The sequence below is a fragment of the Aquarana catesbeiana genome, linkage group LG12 (genome assembly GCF_042186555.1).
Source record: "Aquarana catesbeiana isolate 2022-GZ linkage group LG12, ASM4218655v1, whole genome shotgun sequence".
Lineage (NCBI taxonomy): Eukaryota > Metazoa > Chordata > Amphibia > Anura > Ranidae > Aquarana > Aquarana catesbeiana.
In genome coordinates this window covers 115,959,791-115,974,878 of record NC_133335.1, presented here as the reverse complement: position 1 = coordinate 115,974,878, position 15,088 = coordinate 115,959,791, and the positions used below count along the sequence as shown (strand labels likewise).

Below are 15,088 nucleotides of genomic sequence, written 5' to 3'. Positions count from 1 at the left end.
ACCTGTCACTACCTATTGCTATGATAGGGGATATTTACATTCCCTGAGATAACAATAAAAATGATTTAAAAAAAAAAAAAAAATGAAAGTAACAGTTTAAAAATAAGATAAAAAAATAATAATAAGAAAAAAAAAAAAAAAAAAGCACCCCTGTCCCCCCTGCTCTCGCGCTAAGGCGAACGCAAGCGTCGGTCTGGCGTCAAATGTAAACAGCAATTGCACCATGCATGTGAGGTATCACCGCGAATGTCAGATCGAGGGCAGTAATTTTAGCAGTAGACCTCCTCTGTAAATCTAAAGTGGTAACCTGTAAAGGCTTTTAAAGGCTTTTAAAAATGTATTTAGTTTGTCGCCACTGCACGTTTGTGCGCAATTTTAAAGCATGTCATGTTTGGTATCCATGTACTCGGCCTAAGATCATCTTTTTTATTTCATCAAACATTTGGGCAATATAGTGTGTTTTAGTGCATTAAAATTTAAAAAAGTGTGTTTTTTCCCCAAAAAATGCGTTTGAAAAATCGCTGCGCAAATACTGTGTGAAAAAAAAAATGAAACACCCACCATTTTAATCTGTAGGGCATTTGCTTTAAAAAATATATAATGTTTGGGGGTTCAAAGTAATTTTCTTGCAAAAAAAAATAATTTTTTTATGTAATCAAAAAGTGTCAGAAAGGGCTTTGTCTTCAAGTGGTTAGAAGAGTGGGTGATGTGTGACATAAGCTTCTAGATGTTGTGCATAAAATGCCAGGACAGTTCAAAACCCCCCCAAATGACCCCATTTTGGAAAGTAGACACCCCAAGCTATTTGCTGAGAGGCATGTCGAGTCCATGGAATATTTTATATTGTGACACAAGTTGCGGGAAAGAGACAATTTTTTATTTTTTTTATTTTTTTTTGCGCAAAGTTGTCACTAAATGATATATTGCTCAAACATGCCATGGGAATATGTGAAATTACACCCCAAAATACATTCTGTTGCTTCTCCTGAGTACGGGGATACCACATGTGTGAGACTTTTTGGGAGCCTAGCCGCGTACGGGACCCCGAAAACCAAGCACCGCCTTCAGGCTTTCTAAGGCCATAAATTTTTGATTTCACTCTTCACTGCCTATCACAGTTTCGGAGGCCATGGAATGCCCAGGTGGCAAAACCCCCCCCCCCAAATGACCCCATTTTGGAAAGTAGACACCCCAAGCTATTTGATGAGAGGTATAGTGAGTATTTTGCAGACCTCACTTTTTGTCACAAAGTTTTGAAAATTGAAAAAAGAAAAAAAATTTTTTTTTTTTCTCGTCTTTCTTTATTTTCAAAAACAAATGAGAGCTGCAAAATACTCACCATGCCTCTCAGCAAATAGCTTGGGGTGTCTACTTTCCAAAATGGGGTCATTTGGGGGGGGTTTGTGCCACCTGGGCATTCCATGGCCTCCGAAACTGTGATAGGTAGTGAGTAAAATCAAAAATGTACGCCCTTAGAAATCCTGAAGGCAGTGATTGGTTTTCGGGGCCCCGTACGCGGCTAGGCTCCCAAAAAGTCCCACACATGTGGTATCCCCGTACTCAGGAGAAGCAGCTAAATGTATTTTGGGGTGCAATTCCACATATGCCCATGGCCTGTGTGAGCAATATATCATTTAGTGACAACTTTTTGTAATTTTTTTTTTTTTTTGTCATTATTCAATCACTTGGGACAAAAAAAATGAATATTCAATGGGCTCAACATGCCTCTCAGCAAATTCCTTGGGGTGTCTACTTTCCAAAATGGGGTCATTTGTGGGGGTTTTGTACTGCCCTGCCATTTTAGCACCTCAAGAAACAACATAGGCAGTCATAAATTAAAGGCTGTGTAAATTCCAGAAAATGTACCCTAGTTTGTAGGCGCTATAACTTTTGCGCAAACCAATAAATATACACTTATTGACATTTTTTCTACCAAAGACATGTGGCCGAATACATTTTGGCCTAAATGTATGACTAAAATTGAGTTTATTGGATTTTTTTTTTAGAACAAAAAGTAGAAAATATCATTTTTTTTCAAAATTTTCGGTCTTTTTCCGTGTATAGCGCAAAAAATAAAAACGGCAGAGGTGATCAAATACCATCAAAAGAAAGCTCTATTTGTGGGAAGAAAAGGACGCAAATTTCGTTTGGGTACAGCATTGCATGACCGCGCAATTAGCAGTTAAAGCGACACAGTGCCGAATTGTAAAAAGTGCTCTGGTCAGGAAGGGGGTAAAACCTTCCGGGGCTGAAGTGGTTAAACTTACCTCTAAATGCCTGTTGCTAGGGGGTCCCTCGTAGTCTTCCTCTTTCAGTGCCTGGGCTGTTGGCATCACTTCCCCTCAGCACAGGAAGGGCTCAGCTCTGCTCCGTCCCTCTTGTCAATCATCTGGGATCCATTACAGGTCCCAAATGACTGAGCGGCCAATCGCGGCGCCGCTCGCGCATGCGCAGTGGGTGCCCGGCTGTGAAGCCACAGCCCGGCGCCCACAGTTGCAATGCCGGCACCGCCGAACGGAGGGGGAGACGAGCGGGGCTTCGATCCCCCGCATCGCTGGACCCTAGGACAGGTAAGTGTCCAAATAAAAGTCAGCAGCTGCAGTATTTGTAGCTGCTGACTTTTTTTTTTTTTTTTGAAATGGGAACCCCACTTTAACTGGAATCTTTAGATGAACCTGTAGGATTTGAATCCATGACTATAATATTTACTAAGTAAAATACTATGTTCAAGTGAAAATAGAGCCAATGAAACCACCTACTTTAGGAAAGCAAATAAATTCTCTTTAAGACTGTATCTATTTTGTGATATATGTATATCTTTTATCTATTTTTTTTTTTTAATAAAAATGTATTAAACAAAAAAAAAAAAAAAAAAAAAAGAAAAAGGAAAGCAAATAAATAGAACTAATGTTTATAGTTTTTCTACTAAGGTTGGTTTAAATTTGTTTTAGGCAGATGACGAGCATTACATCCCCCGAGCTGTACTTCTGGATCTAGAACCACGAGTTATTCACTCTATTTTAAACTCTCCTTATGCCAACCTCTACAATCCTGAGAACATTTACCTGTCTGAACATGGAGGGGGAGCTGGAAACAACTGGGCCAGTGGCTTCTCACAGGTAAGTGGTAATTACAAATGTATTTTATATGTTTTCTGGATGGTGGGAGCGAAGTTGTTCACCCTGGGCTAAAGTAGATCTAAACCTAATCAATTTTCTGTCTTTTAAATCTGCAACTTCAATGATAAAGAAAAAAATACCTGATTCCTTCATGAAGTTGCTTAAAGCGGACTTTCAGTAATTTTTTCAACCTTCCACCTATTAAATCATCTGCCCTTGTTGTTTTAACTTTGCATAGTAAAACATTGTTTTTCTGCCAATCAATACCTTATACAGCCCACTTCCTGTTTGTCTGGTAAAAAGCCTAAACTTATGACATCCATTCTCTCTGTCTGTCTGTCTGTGTCTCTGTCTCTCTCTCTCTGTCTCTCGCTCTCTGTCTCTCTCTCTCTCTCTGTCTCTGTCTCTCTCGGTCTCTGTCTCTCTTTCTCTCTGTCTGTCTCTCTGTCTCTCTCTCTCTCTCTGTCTCTCTCTCTCTCTGTGTCTCTCTCTCTCTCTCTGTGTCTCTCTCTCTCTCTCTGTGTCTCTCTCTCTCTCTGTGTCTCTCTCTCTCTCTGTCTCTCTCTGTCTCTCTCTCTCTCTCTGTCTCTCTCTCTGTCTCTCTCTCTCTCTCTGTCTCTCTCTCTCTCTCTCTCTCTCTCTGTCTCTCTCTCTGTCTCTCTCTCTGTCTCTCTCTCTGTCTCTCTCTCTGTCTCTCTCTCTGTCTCTCTCTCTGTCTCTGTGTCTCTCTCTCTCTCTGTCTCCCCTCATAAGAGGGCCAATGAAAGCTACAGCGAAAATATACAGATAACAATCAGCGCAAACAATTATAACCAATCCCTCAATTGCAAGCTGAACACTACAGGTAATCACATATGCCTGAAAAAATAACTGAAAAAAAAGGGGGGTAAGTGGAGCGCAATCAAATCAATTCCCCTATATTTAATCTGGACCAGTCCACTAATAATATCCAGCGACAAAGAAAACAATCTTGCAAGCAGTATTCTGTTGCGCTTACCAAAGGAAGTGGACCTCTGCACAGCAGGGGTCAAACTCACGTGTATCCCCTGAGAGATGATGTTACTCCTTGGAGATGTCACTGAAGATAAACACTGTAGTTTGAAGGATCCAAATATCCAGAGGAAAGAGCCAGCCATCCAACACAGAAAACCTCAGGGATGTGAAATTCCGATGAAGACCGCTCCAAATGTGGATAAAAAAATATGAAGAAACTCTTCTAAGAGTAATCCATTTAATGATAGGAGTTCAATCAAATATTGTAAAAAACAGGAGCTCATCAGCGCAGGAAGCGAAAAAAGCTCTGAAAAGCTACAGCAGAAAAGCTGTAGCATAAAGCTACAGAGCTGGAGGTGTGCCTCTGTGTAAATTCAGGAAGTGAACAGGCAGCAGCTTCAGCTGCCTATAGTTAAAATGGTTGCAGCCAGACTCCGTGGAGGGAGATTTCTGCAGCATATTTGGCAAGTACAGAATCGCAGTATATATAAAATAATATGCTATATATAAAATAATATGCAAAGTGTTTGGAGGGAAGCTTCAGAATGGCAAAGATGTTTTCATTACAAATTATGTGAGCAGACTTCAGTTCCTCTTTAAGGCCCTTTGTTAGGTAGTGGCAACTTCCATCTTTGTAACAGTGCAACATGTCCCTGGTGAAGATTCAAAACAGTTATGCTGACAGTCTACCTTGCTCACCACTAGGGAAGTCCAAAGCAAATATGTGCAATTGACACTAAAGAAAATGCATGTAGACACAGTGGTGTAGTGGTTAGCACCTTCACCTAGCAGCAAAAAGGGTTGCTGGTTCGAATCCTGACCACGACACCATCTGCCTGGAGTTTGCATGTTCTCCCTGTGCCTGCGTGGGTTTCCTCTGGGTACTCCAGTTTCCTCCCACACTCTAATTACATGCAGGTAGGTTAATCAGATCCTGTCTAAAATTGGCCCTAGTATATGTATGAATGTGTGTTAGGGACCTTAGGTTCAAAGCTCCTTGAGGTTAGGGACTGATGTGAATGTACAACGTATATGTAAAGCGCTGCATAAATTGACAGCTCTATATAAGTACCTGAAATAATAATGTAGACAGGAAGTATCTGAAAAGGGCTGCATGAGATCAGAGCGCTGCGACTCAAGAAGGTGAAAATGGTATATCTGAATTGTACAGTTTAAGGAAACAAGCAAAATATTCCTAGAGAAAAAGCACACCGTGTGCACACTGCTCCAAGCAACCCGTAGCTGCATCCACATATGCTAGAATTCACCTGGGTGCCAGCCTGGTTTGCAGCTGTGATCAATGTTGATAGATTATGAAGATGGGGAACTCCAAAGTAGATTAAAATAAAGCTTTGTTATTAAAGCGAAAGTAAAGCCTTTTTTTTTTTTTTTTTTTAAACGACAAACCTGTTATACTTACAGTGGGGACGGAAAGTATTCAGACCCCCTTAAATTTTTCACTCTGTTATATTGCAGCCATTTGCTAAAATCATTTTAAGTTCACTTTTTTCCTCATTAATGTACACACAGCATCCCACATTGACATAAAAACACAGAATTGTTGACATTTTTGCAGATTTATTAAAAAAGAAAAACTGAAATATCACATGGTCCTAAGTATTCAGACCCTTTGCAGTGACACACATATATTTAACTCAGGTGCTGTCCATTTCTTTTGATCATCCTTGAGATGGTTCTACACCTTCATTTGAGTCCAGCTGTGTTTGATTATATTGATTGGACTTGATTAGGAAAGCCACACACCTGTCTATATTAGACCTTGCAGCTCACAGTGCATGTCAGAGCAAATGAGAATCATGAGGTCAAAGGAACTGCCTGAAGAGCTCAGAGACAGAATTGTGGCAAGGCACAGATCTGGCCAAGGTTACAAATAATTTCTGCTGCACTTACACTTAAGGTTCCTAAGAGCACAGTGGCCTCCATAATCCTTAAATGGAAGACGTTTGGGGCGACCAGAACCCTTCCTAGAGCTCGCCGTCCGGCCAAACTTCGCTATCGGGGGAGAAGAGCCTTGGTGAGAGAGGTAAAGAAGAACCCAAAGATCACTCTGGCTGAGCTCCAGAGATGCAGTCGGGAGATGGGAGAAAGTTGTAGAAAGTCAACCATCACTGCAGCGCTCCACCAGTCGGGCTCTATGGCAGAGTGGCCCGACGGAAGCCTCTCCTCAGGGCAAGACACATGAAAGCCCGCATGGAGTTTGCTAAAAAAAAAAACACCTGAAGGACTCCAAGATGGTGAGAAATAAGATTATCTGGTCTGATGAGACCAATATAGCGCTTTTTGGCCTTAATTCTAAGCGGTATGTGTGGAGAAAACCAGGCACTGCTCATCACCTGTCCAATACAGTCCCAACAGTGAAGTATGGTGGTGACAGCATCATGCTGTGGGGATGTTTTTCAGCTGCAGGGACAGGACGACTGGTTGCAATTGAGGGAAAGATGAATGCGGCTAAGTACAGGGATATCCTGGACAAAAAACCTTCTCCAGAGTGGTCAGGACCTCTGACTGGGCCGAAGGTTTACCTTCCAACAAGACACTGACTCTAAGCATACAGCTAAAATAATGGAGTGGCTTCACAACAGCTCCGTGACTGTTCTTGCATGGCCCAGCCAGAGCCCTGACTTAAACCCAACTGAGCATCTCTGGAGAGACCTAAAAATGGCTGTCCACCAACGTTTACCATCCAACCTGACAGAACTGGTTTGGCTCCTTTGCGCATCTTCCCTATGACGCTCATGAAGGAGTTGTAGACGGCGTCATCGCTCAGCTTGTCCCCGTAGCAGTCAAAGCAATCCTGCATTTTCACCAGTCCTTTCTCCGAGAACGGCAAGGAGGAATGGCAGAGGATCCGCAAATCCAGGTGTGAAAAACTTGTTGCATCTTTCCCAAAAATGGCTATTAGATCAAAAGGGTGCTTCTACTAAATACTGAGCAAAGGGTCTGAATACTTAGGACCATGTGATATTTCAGTTTTTCTTTTTTAATAAATCTGTAAAAATGTCAACAATTCTGTGTTTTTCTGTCAATATGGGGTGCTGTGTGTGCTGTGAGGGGAAAAAAATGAACTTAAATGATTTTAGCAAATGGCTGCAATATAACAGAGTGAAAAATTTAAGGGGATCTGAATACTTTCCGTCCCCACTGTACCTTGTCTGTGCAGTTGGTTTTGCACAGAGCAGCCCGGATCCTCCTCTTAGGTCCCTCTTTGCTGCTCCTAGCCCCTCCCTCCTATGAAGTGCCCCCACAGTCAGCAGCTTCCTATGGGGGCACCCAACCTGAGTCACAGCTCTTTGAGTCCATTCAGACAAAGGACCCCCACCTCCTCTCTCTCCCCTGATTGGCTGGCTGACTTTGACAACCGCGGGAGCCAATGGCGCTGCTGCTGTGTCTCAGCCAATCAGGAGGAGTGTCCCGGATGGCGTCGACATTTGTGGACTTCTTCTTTTTTTGTTTTTTTTTTTTTTTTTTTGCTTAATCGCTGCTATCATCTACAAATCTTTCCAGCCCTCTAAAAAAAAAAGTGCACAGTTTATTTTAAAATAGTTAATTACCTGTGGGAGGGTCTACAGACTTTCTTGAAGTGTCGTCATACCGACAATGGGGAGTCTAGATTCACCCCCTACCTGTCATTGTTACCTGTCATCTTGCTTGATTGATGTCGGCTCTCTGCTTGTTCCCGAGACTTCACACAGCTGCTCTTCTTCTCCCCTTCACACAACACACAGCTGCTCTTCTTCTCCCCTTCTCCCCCCTCCCTCCTCCCTGTTGTAGACAAAAGGATCTCAGCACACATTCAGGAAAGCAGCAGGCATTAGTGTAGAAGTCCGTGATAGTGTATTATATTCTACTTTCCTGTTAAAATTATAATGCAAAGAATACATTTTTTAAAGTAAAATATAACTGGCTTTTGTCAGCATTGCCTGCATTCACTGTAAAACAATTAGAGCTAATATTTTGATTTCATAATTTTTTTCTGGCTATTCAGATTGTTCTATTTGAGGTCATGGAGCCTTCCATGTACATGTGCTGGTTTCAAACTGCTAGGAGTACAGGGAATGAGAATTGTATAGGAGTACAGGGGCTGATTGTATTGTATAATAGTACAGGGGATGGCGGGACCGTATAGGAGCACAGGGGATGACAGGACTGTATAGGCGTACAGGGGATGGGGATCAGTGGCAGAGGGAGGATTTGTATGTACAGTAAAGGAGACTCTGGGGACATATCGGGGGTCACTTTAGATATGGGGGAGTTGTCAGTCTCCCTCTCCTATGTACTGTACACAGGTATGCTCTCTACACATAGCACTGTGTACATTTCAGAGAACAGACACATGGCACAGGTCACTTTGCTCCTTACCATGGCTCCTCTTCTGACATAACACAGTGGTATGTGTAGAGAGCTCACCTGTGTTAATTTCTGAACATGAGAAGTGTTCAGAGTTTATCCCCCCTCCCCCCATCGGCTGGAGGAGACGCTGACAAGAACTTTGAATGAGAGAGTGGGGGAGGGGGGGGGGGATTTTGCAGGATACACAAAGGAACGTCAAAGCACAGGGTAGAGATGTTGGAGTCTTTCAGAGGAGAACTTGCTAATAACCAGGGAACGGTGAGGAGGCTTCACTGCTTGTATCACACTGTCTCTGCTTCCGGGTTTTAGCTGGGGACATGCTGCCATGGGAACAGACGCACGTGAAGAACAGCTGGGATGTGCACTTCTTCACCAAACACACCCACATGTCCTCCAGAGGGAGGGAGTGAAGGAGTGGCTGGATTGTGGAGCTGTATCCACCCCTTGGAAACTTTTGAACTGAGAAAGATCCGTTAGAGGCTGATTCTGGACACTTCAAAAGACTATTCAGCAAAAACTAAAGGGCTGAGGAAATGCAGTTACGAGGGTAGCATGTACTACCTTTTTTGTATTCCCATACTTCTCCTTTTAAGAGAAAAACCCTTCTGCCTTTACAACTCCTTTTTAAGTACATCCAGATAAATTAACAGGAAACCCACACAATTTCAAGCCAGCTAGTAAACCCATTTCATGGTTCATTGCTTATTGCCAAGTATTCCATGAATGTTAACCCATTTAAGACAGAATGCTATCAGACAAAATTCCTTAATGGAAACACAGCTCGCTAATTAAAGTCATTGTAAACGATCACCTTGTAAAACAGCCTATTCCATTTATACACACATGTTTTGCCTTCAGTTTCTGTTTTAAATATAAAAAAACCTAAATACCTTTTTACCCTTTTTTATAAGTGATGACCTTCCTAATGTTCTCAGCTGCATATGAACTGGGGGAGGAGAAAGAGCAGCACACTGAGCTTCCCATTGAAAGTCTCTGGTGGGGGGGGGGGGGGGTGCCAGGACATGTCTGATCATTGGAGGAGAGCAGGCTCAGTTACCAGCATAGCTGGAGAACTGACCACAATGTGTTCTCCTTAGTGTCTTAGTGTGGTCAGTTTTTTATAAGAAAGCAAAGGGACTGGCAGAAACACCAGGGATTTCACACACAGGGAACAATACAAAGAGAATAGGATACTTTTTCATACAAATACATGCCTACAGCAGGCACATATCCGGAATATGATAACCCATATTAACCCTATTAACCCATAGAGTCAATGATTATAAAATTGTAGCATGAACATGTATAAATAGAATATTCAATAAACCAACAAACAAAAACTGCTTATGAAAAATAGACAAAAATGTAATTTGGTCACTGAGGAGCCCCAAAAGGTTGATATCCAGATCCATTCTGACTTTTATCACATACAATCTCACATCCTGGAGATGGATATATTTCAGAAATGTGTAGAAAGAGTTCCTATTCAGTTAGCTGCGACCCCTTTTAAGTCCTTCCTTTAGGGATGATAATCTCACTGCAAAGAGATTGGCTTTGTGATTCACAAAGGTATCCATCCATAAATATCCGAAATTCAGATAAAGGGGGTCTGGTGGGTGTCATAGCTTCATCCCTATAGTGTTGGGAATCGATCAGACCGTTATACGCATAGCATACTGAAGAGCAACCCTACAACGTTTATAGGAGTGTATTAAAAAATTTGCTCCACAATGGTATATATTTGTGTGCCTCTAGTCTTTGGGATATACAAGTGTTAATCCCTGAATGTCCCATTTTGCCCTTTTATCTGCTTAAAATCCATAAGGGTTTAGACCCTATACATGGTAGACCAATTATTACTGTCCGTGGATGGCCAATTACAACCTTGGTTTGTTCATTACCCAGGTATTTAAAGGACATTTAATAAACATAATGGAAGATGTGGTTTGAAAACATGAATATTACTTGTAATGTGACCTGCTGATTTCCAGGGACTTTGTTTCCAGGTTTGCTTCATTGGGTATTCTTTACCTGCTGAACTGACATTCTCTGTGTAGTGGGCTTATACGTACCTTTTGACAGTGGTAGTTCTTGTGATTGTGGATACCATATTTTAACATAGATATACATAGAAAGTTGACCCATGTTTAACCAGATGCCGACCGCCCCATGCACATTTACTGCGGCAGGGCTATGGGCAGAAACCTGTGCGTGATTCTTCACTTCCGTGTCTGACTGGACACAGCGGGAGCTAATCAGCAGGTCTAGAGGATGCAATGTCCACTGTGACCCGCCGATCGTCCCAGAGACAGGTGGAGCGGCAATCTGCCTATGTAAACAAGGCAGATCGCCGTTCTGTGACAAGGGAGGGCTGTGATCATGTCTTCCTGCTAAGCAGGAACACGGATCTCTACCTTCCCACAGTGAAAACACCCGCAGTTAGTGAACACTCACAGGGAACACATTTAACCCTTTTGATCGCTCCTGATGTTAACCCCTTCTCTGCCAGTGTCATTAGTAACCGTGAGGGTGTAAATTTTTTTTAGCACTGATCTCTGCATTAATGTCAGTGGTCCCCAAAGAGTGTCAGGTGTCTGATTTGTCCGCCACAATAAGGCACTTGTCGCCATTAGGCCCCTTTCACACTGCCGCGACTTGAAAGTTGCGCTATTTTGATGCGATTTTAGGAAATGCCTTTGTAAACTTGAAGTTTATGGACTTGAAGTCACACAGATATGAATGGTTAGCCTTGGGACTCATGGGGTACAACTTGTCATGTGACTCTGATGTCCAAATTCACATAAGTGTGAAAGGGGCCTTACTAGTGAAAAAATAAATAAAAATTCCACAAATAAATCCCATAGTTTGTAGACGATAGAACTTTTGTGCAAACCAATCAATATAAGCTTATTGGCATTTTTTTTAACCAAAAATATGTAGCAGAATACTTATTGGCCTAAATTGATGAAGACATTTTTTTTACATTTTCTTATTGGGTGTGTTTTATAGCAGAAAGTAACTAATTTTTTTTTTTAACAAAATTGTCTGCCTTTTTTTGTCTTGTACCGCAAAAAAAAAAAAAAAAAAAAAAAATGCAGAGGTGATCAAATACCACCAAAAGAAAGCTGTTTGTGGAAAAAGACATCAATTTTGTTTGGGTACAACGTCGCACGACCACGCAATAACTGTAAAGTGAAATGCAGTACTTAGAACTCCGTCTGACTGGTTAGATGTTGAATTTTAAAAGCAGCGGCAAGCATGTTCATCTCACAGGTTTGCTAATCTGACAGAAGTTTGCTGCTTTTAAAATTCAACATCTAAACATTCATACAGAGTTCTAAGTACTGTATTTCACTCTTTCCCCCTTCTTAGTGTATTCTTACTATGGAGGAGTGCGAGGTGTAGCAAGATGGCGGTGACGCAACGCCACTTCCGTTACACATTCTGACGGGTCACCTAATCTGACGAAACACCGGCACTGATAGGTGGCACTGACTGATGGGCACTGATAGGCGGCATTTATGGGCACTGAAATGTAGCACTGACTGGCAATTGCATAATAAATTATATGAATGATGAGAGGAAGAATTTTGCAATGCTATATGGCATAGAGCATTGCAAAATCCTTCCTTGCCTCTCATCATTCATGTCATTTAACATTTAGTAAGTATGCTGCTACGCCCATATTGGTACACCTTGCACTCGACTGCAGTAAGCCAGCAGCAGACATCTTGTTACACCTAGCCCGAACTATATAGACTGGGTGTAACAAGATGTCTGCTGCTGGCTTACTGCAGCCGAGTGCAGGGTGTACTAAGATGGACGTTGTGATGTTTACCCTCCGACAGAGACACGGAACGGCACTTCCTTTACCAAATATGATGGCTCCGGTCACCGTTTTGGACGCAATATGCGGCGGCGCCCTACACCCCCTGAATCGGCCAGCTTACCCCTACTCCCACTGCTGCCAGACTGTTAACGCGATCTCCGCTCTGCCCCTCCCTGCCCTCCGACTTCCGGTTGGATTACCAGGTATCAGATTAGGCATCAGGAGCATTTGTGCGAGTACAAGTGCTCGCACAAATGCTCAGAATCGGCCCCGATACTAGTATCCGTATCGGGACAACCCTAATTTGCACGAGTACTGATACTATTGCAAATGCGAAGTATTGGCACCGATACCGATGTTGGTTTGAGCTTCACACGATATGCTTGCTAATGTTGATAAGCTCACTGCTGCTGTGCACAAAAGCCTTGGCAGTGTAGTTCTTTATCACCTTCATCTCGCCAGGCCCTTTGAGTAGAAAGGTACCTGCAACCATGATCCCGGTATAACCTCCTCCCTCCCAGGTTGTGTATATATACAGTAGCCGGTAGGGACAGTGTTCTGAGGAGGCCTGTAATGCTGCAAAGTGCTCTGAGGGATGGCCTGTAATCCACAGTGCCCTGGATGCCACTGCCACTGGTCAGAGGAGGCCTATAATGCGCGCACACACAGTGCTCTGGATGGACGGTGGTCTGAGGTGGATGCCTCAGGCCTGCCGCAATTGTAATGTACTACACAACTAGGGGTATCAACTGTGGAGACAGGGAGCTGCATTCTATAATGAGAACATACCATTAACAATCTTACAAAAATGGAACATGGTACACTGTTGATATTTTTCATTACATCCATATTACATCAATATCTGGTAGTGATTTAGAGACTGAAGAAATAACCAAGATTTCAAAGCATGAATAGTCATAAAAAATGTGTTTTACAGGGGGATAGTGCTATTCAAATAGAGAAAAAAGTCAAGTAATTGCCAGACCATTGTTCCTAATTTTTACTGACAGTCTACTGATTGGAATGGTACCAGCTGATTGGAAAAAAGCTAATGTAGCACCAATATTTAAAAAGGGCCCAAAATACATCCCTGAGAATTACAGACCAGTTAGCCTAACATCAATAGTATGTAAACTCTTGGAGGGGATAAGGGATTATATACAAGATTTTAGTAATGACAACGGTATCAGCAGTAATCAGCTTGGATTCATGAAGAATCGTTCTTGCCAAACCAATCTATTAACCTTCTATGAGGAGGTGAGTTGCCATCTAGATAAAGGAAGGCCCATAGACGTGGTGTATCTGGATTTTGCAAAAGCATTTGACACAGTTCCCCGTAAATGTTTACTGTACAAAATAAGGTCTGTTGGCATGGACCATAGGGTGAGTACATGGATTGAAAACTGGCTACAAAGGCAAGTTCAGAGGGTGGTGATAAATGAGGAGTACTCGGAATGGTCAGGGGTGGGTAGTGTTGGTTCCCCCAGGGTTCTGTGCTGGGACCAATCCTATTTAATTTGTTCATAAACGACCTGGAGGATGGGGTAAACAGTTCAATCTCTGTATTTGCAGACGATACTAAGGATAAGCAGGGCAATAACGTCTCTGCAGGATGTGGAAACCTTGCAAAAAGATCTGAACAAATTAATGGGGTGGGCAACTACATGGCAAATGAGGTTCAATGTAGAAAAATGTAAAATAATGCATTTGGGTGGCAAAAATATGAATGCAATCTATACACTGGGGGGAGAACCTCTGGGGGAATCTAGGATAGAAAAGGACCTGGGGGTCCTAGTAGATGATAGGCTCAGCAATGACATGCAATGTCAAGCTGCTGCTAACAAAGCAAAAAGAATATTGGCATGCATTAAAAAGGGGATCAACTCTGGAGATAAAACAATAATTCTCCCGCTCTACAAGACTCTGGTCCAGCCGCACCTAGAGTATGCTGTCCGGTTCTGGGCACCAGTCCTCAGGAATGATGTACTGGAAATGGAGTGAGTACAAAGTGAATAAAAAGCTAATAAAGGGTCTGGAGATTATTAGGAAAGGTTGCGAGCACTGAACTTATTCTCTCTGGAGAAGAGACGCTTGAGAGGGGATATGATTTCAATATACAAATACCATACTGGTGACCCCACAATAGGGATAAAACTTTTTCGAAGAAGGGAGTTTAACAAGACACGTGGCCACTCATTAAAATTAGAAGAAAAGAGGTTTAACCTTAAACTACGTAGGGTGTTCTTTACTGTAAGAGCGGCAAGGATGTGGAATTCCCTTCTACAGGCGGTGGTCTCAGCGGGGGGCATCGATAGTTTCAAGAAACTATTAGATAAGCACCTGAACGACTGCAACATACAGGGATATGCAATGTAATACTGACATATAATCACACACATAGGTTGGACTTGATGGACTTGTGTCTTTTTTTTTTTTTTTTTTCAACCTCACCAATATTGTAACTAAGTCCTGGGTGGCTTAACTCCATGTAAAAATGTAAAAAAATGCAAAAACACACTCGAGCCAATATGCCTGCAAGTTTGGAGTTATCTAAACTGGAGTATGGATAAGGATACCTATACTCAAGAATGAGTACCATGTCAGCAGGTGTAGTCCTGTAGTTGGGCCATCTTATTATAATTATACAGGATTTATATAGCACCAACAGTTTACGCAGCGCTTTACAATATAAAAGGAGACAATACAGTTATAATACAATAAGATACAGGAGGATTAAGAGGGCCCTGCTCAGAAGAGCTTACAATCTAATAGGGTG

At 42.2% G+C, this 15,088-nt stretch overlaps 1 protein-coding gene across 1 annotated transcript in view; it reads left to right on the top strand.

Moving 5' to 3' along the window:
* LOC141113362 (tubulin gamma-1 chain-like) overlaps positions 1 to 15,088 on the top strand; it is a 363,447-nt gene that overhangs the window by 62,145 nt on the left and 286,214 nt on the right. Inside the window, 1 exon segment of the mRNA XM_073606422.1 lies at positions 2,952 to 3,119. Coding sequence (XP_073462523.1) covers positions 2,952 to 3,119 — 168 coding nt within the window.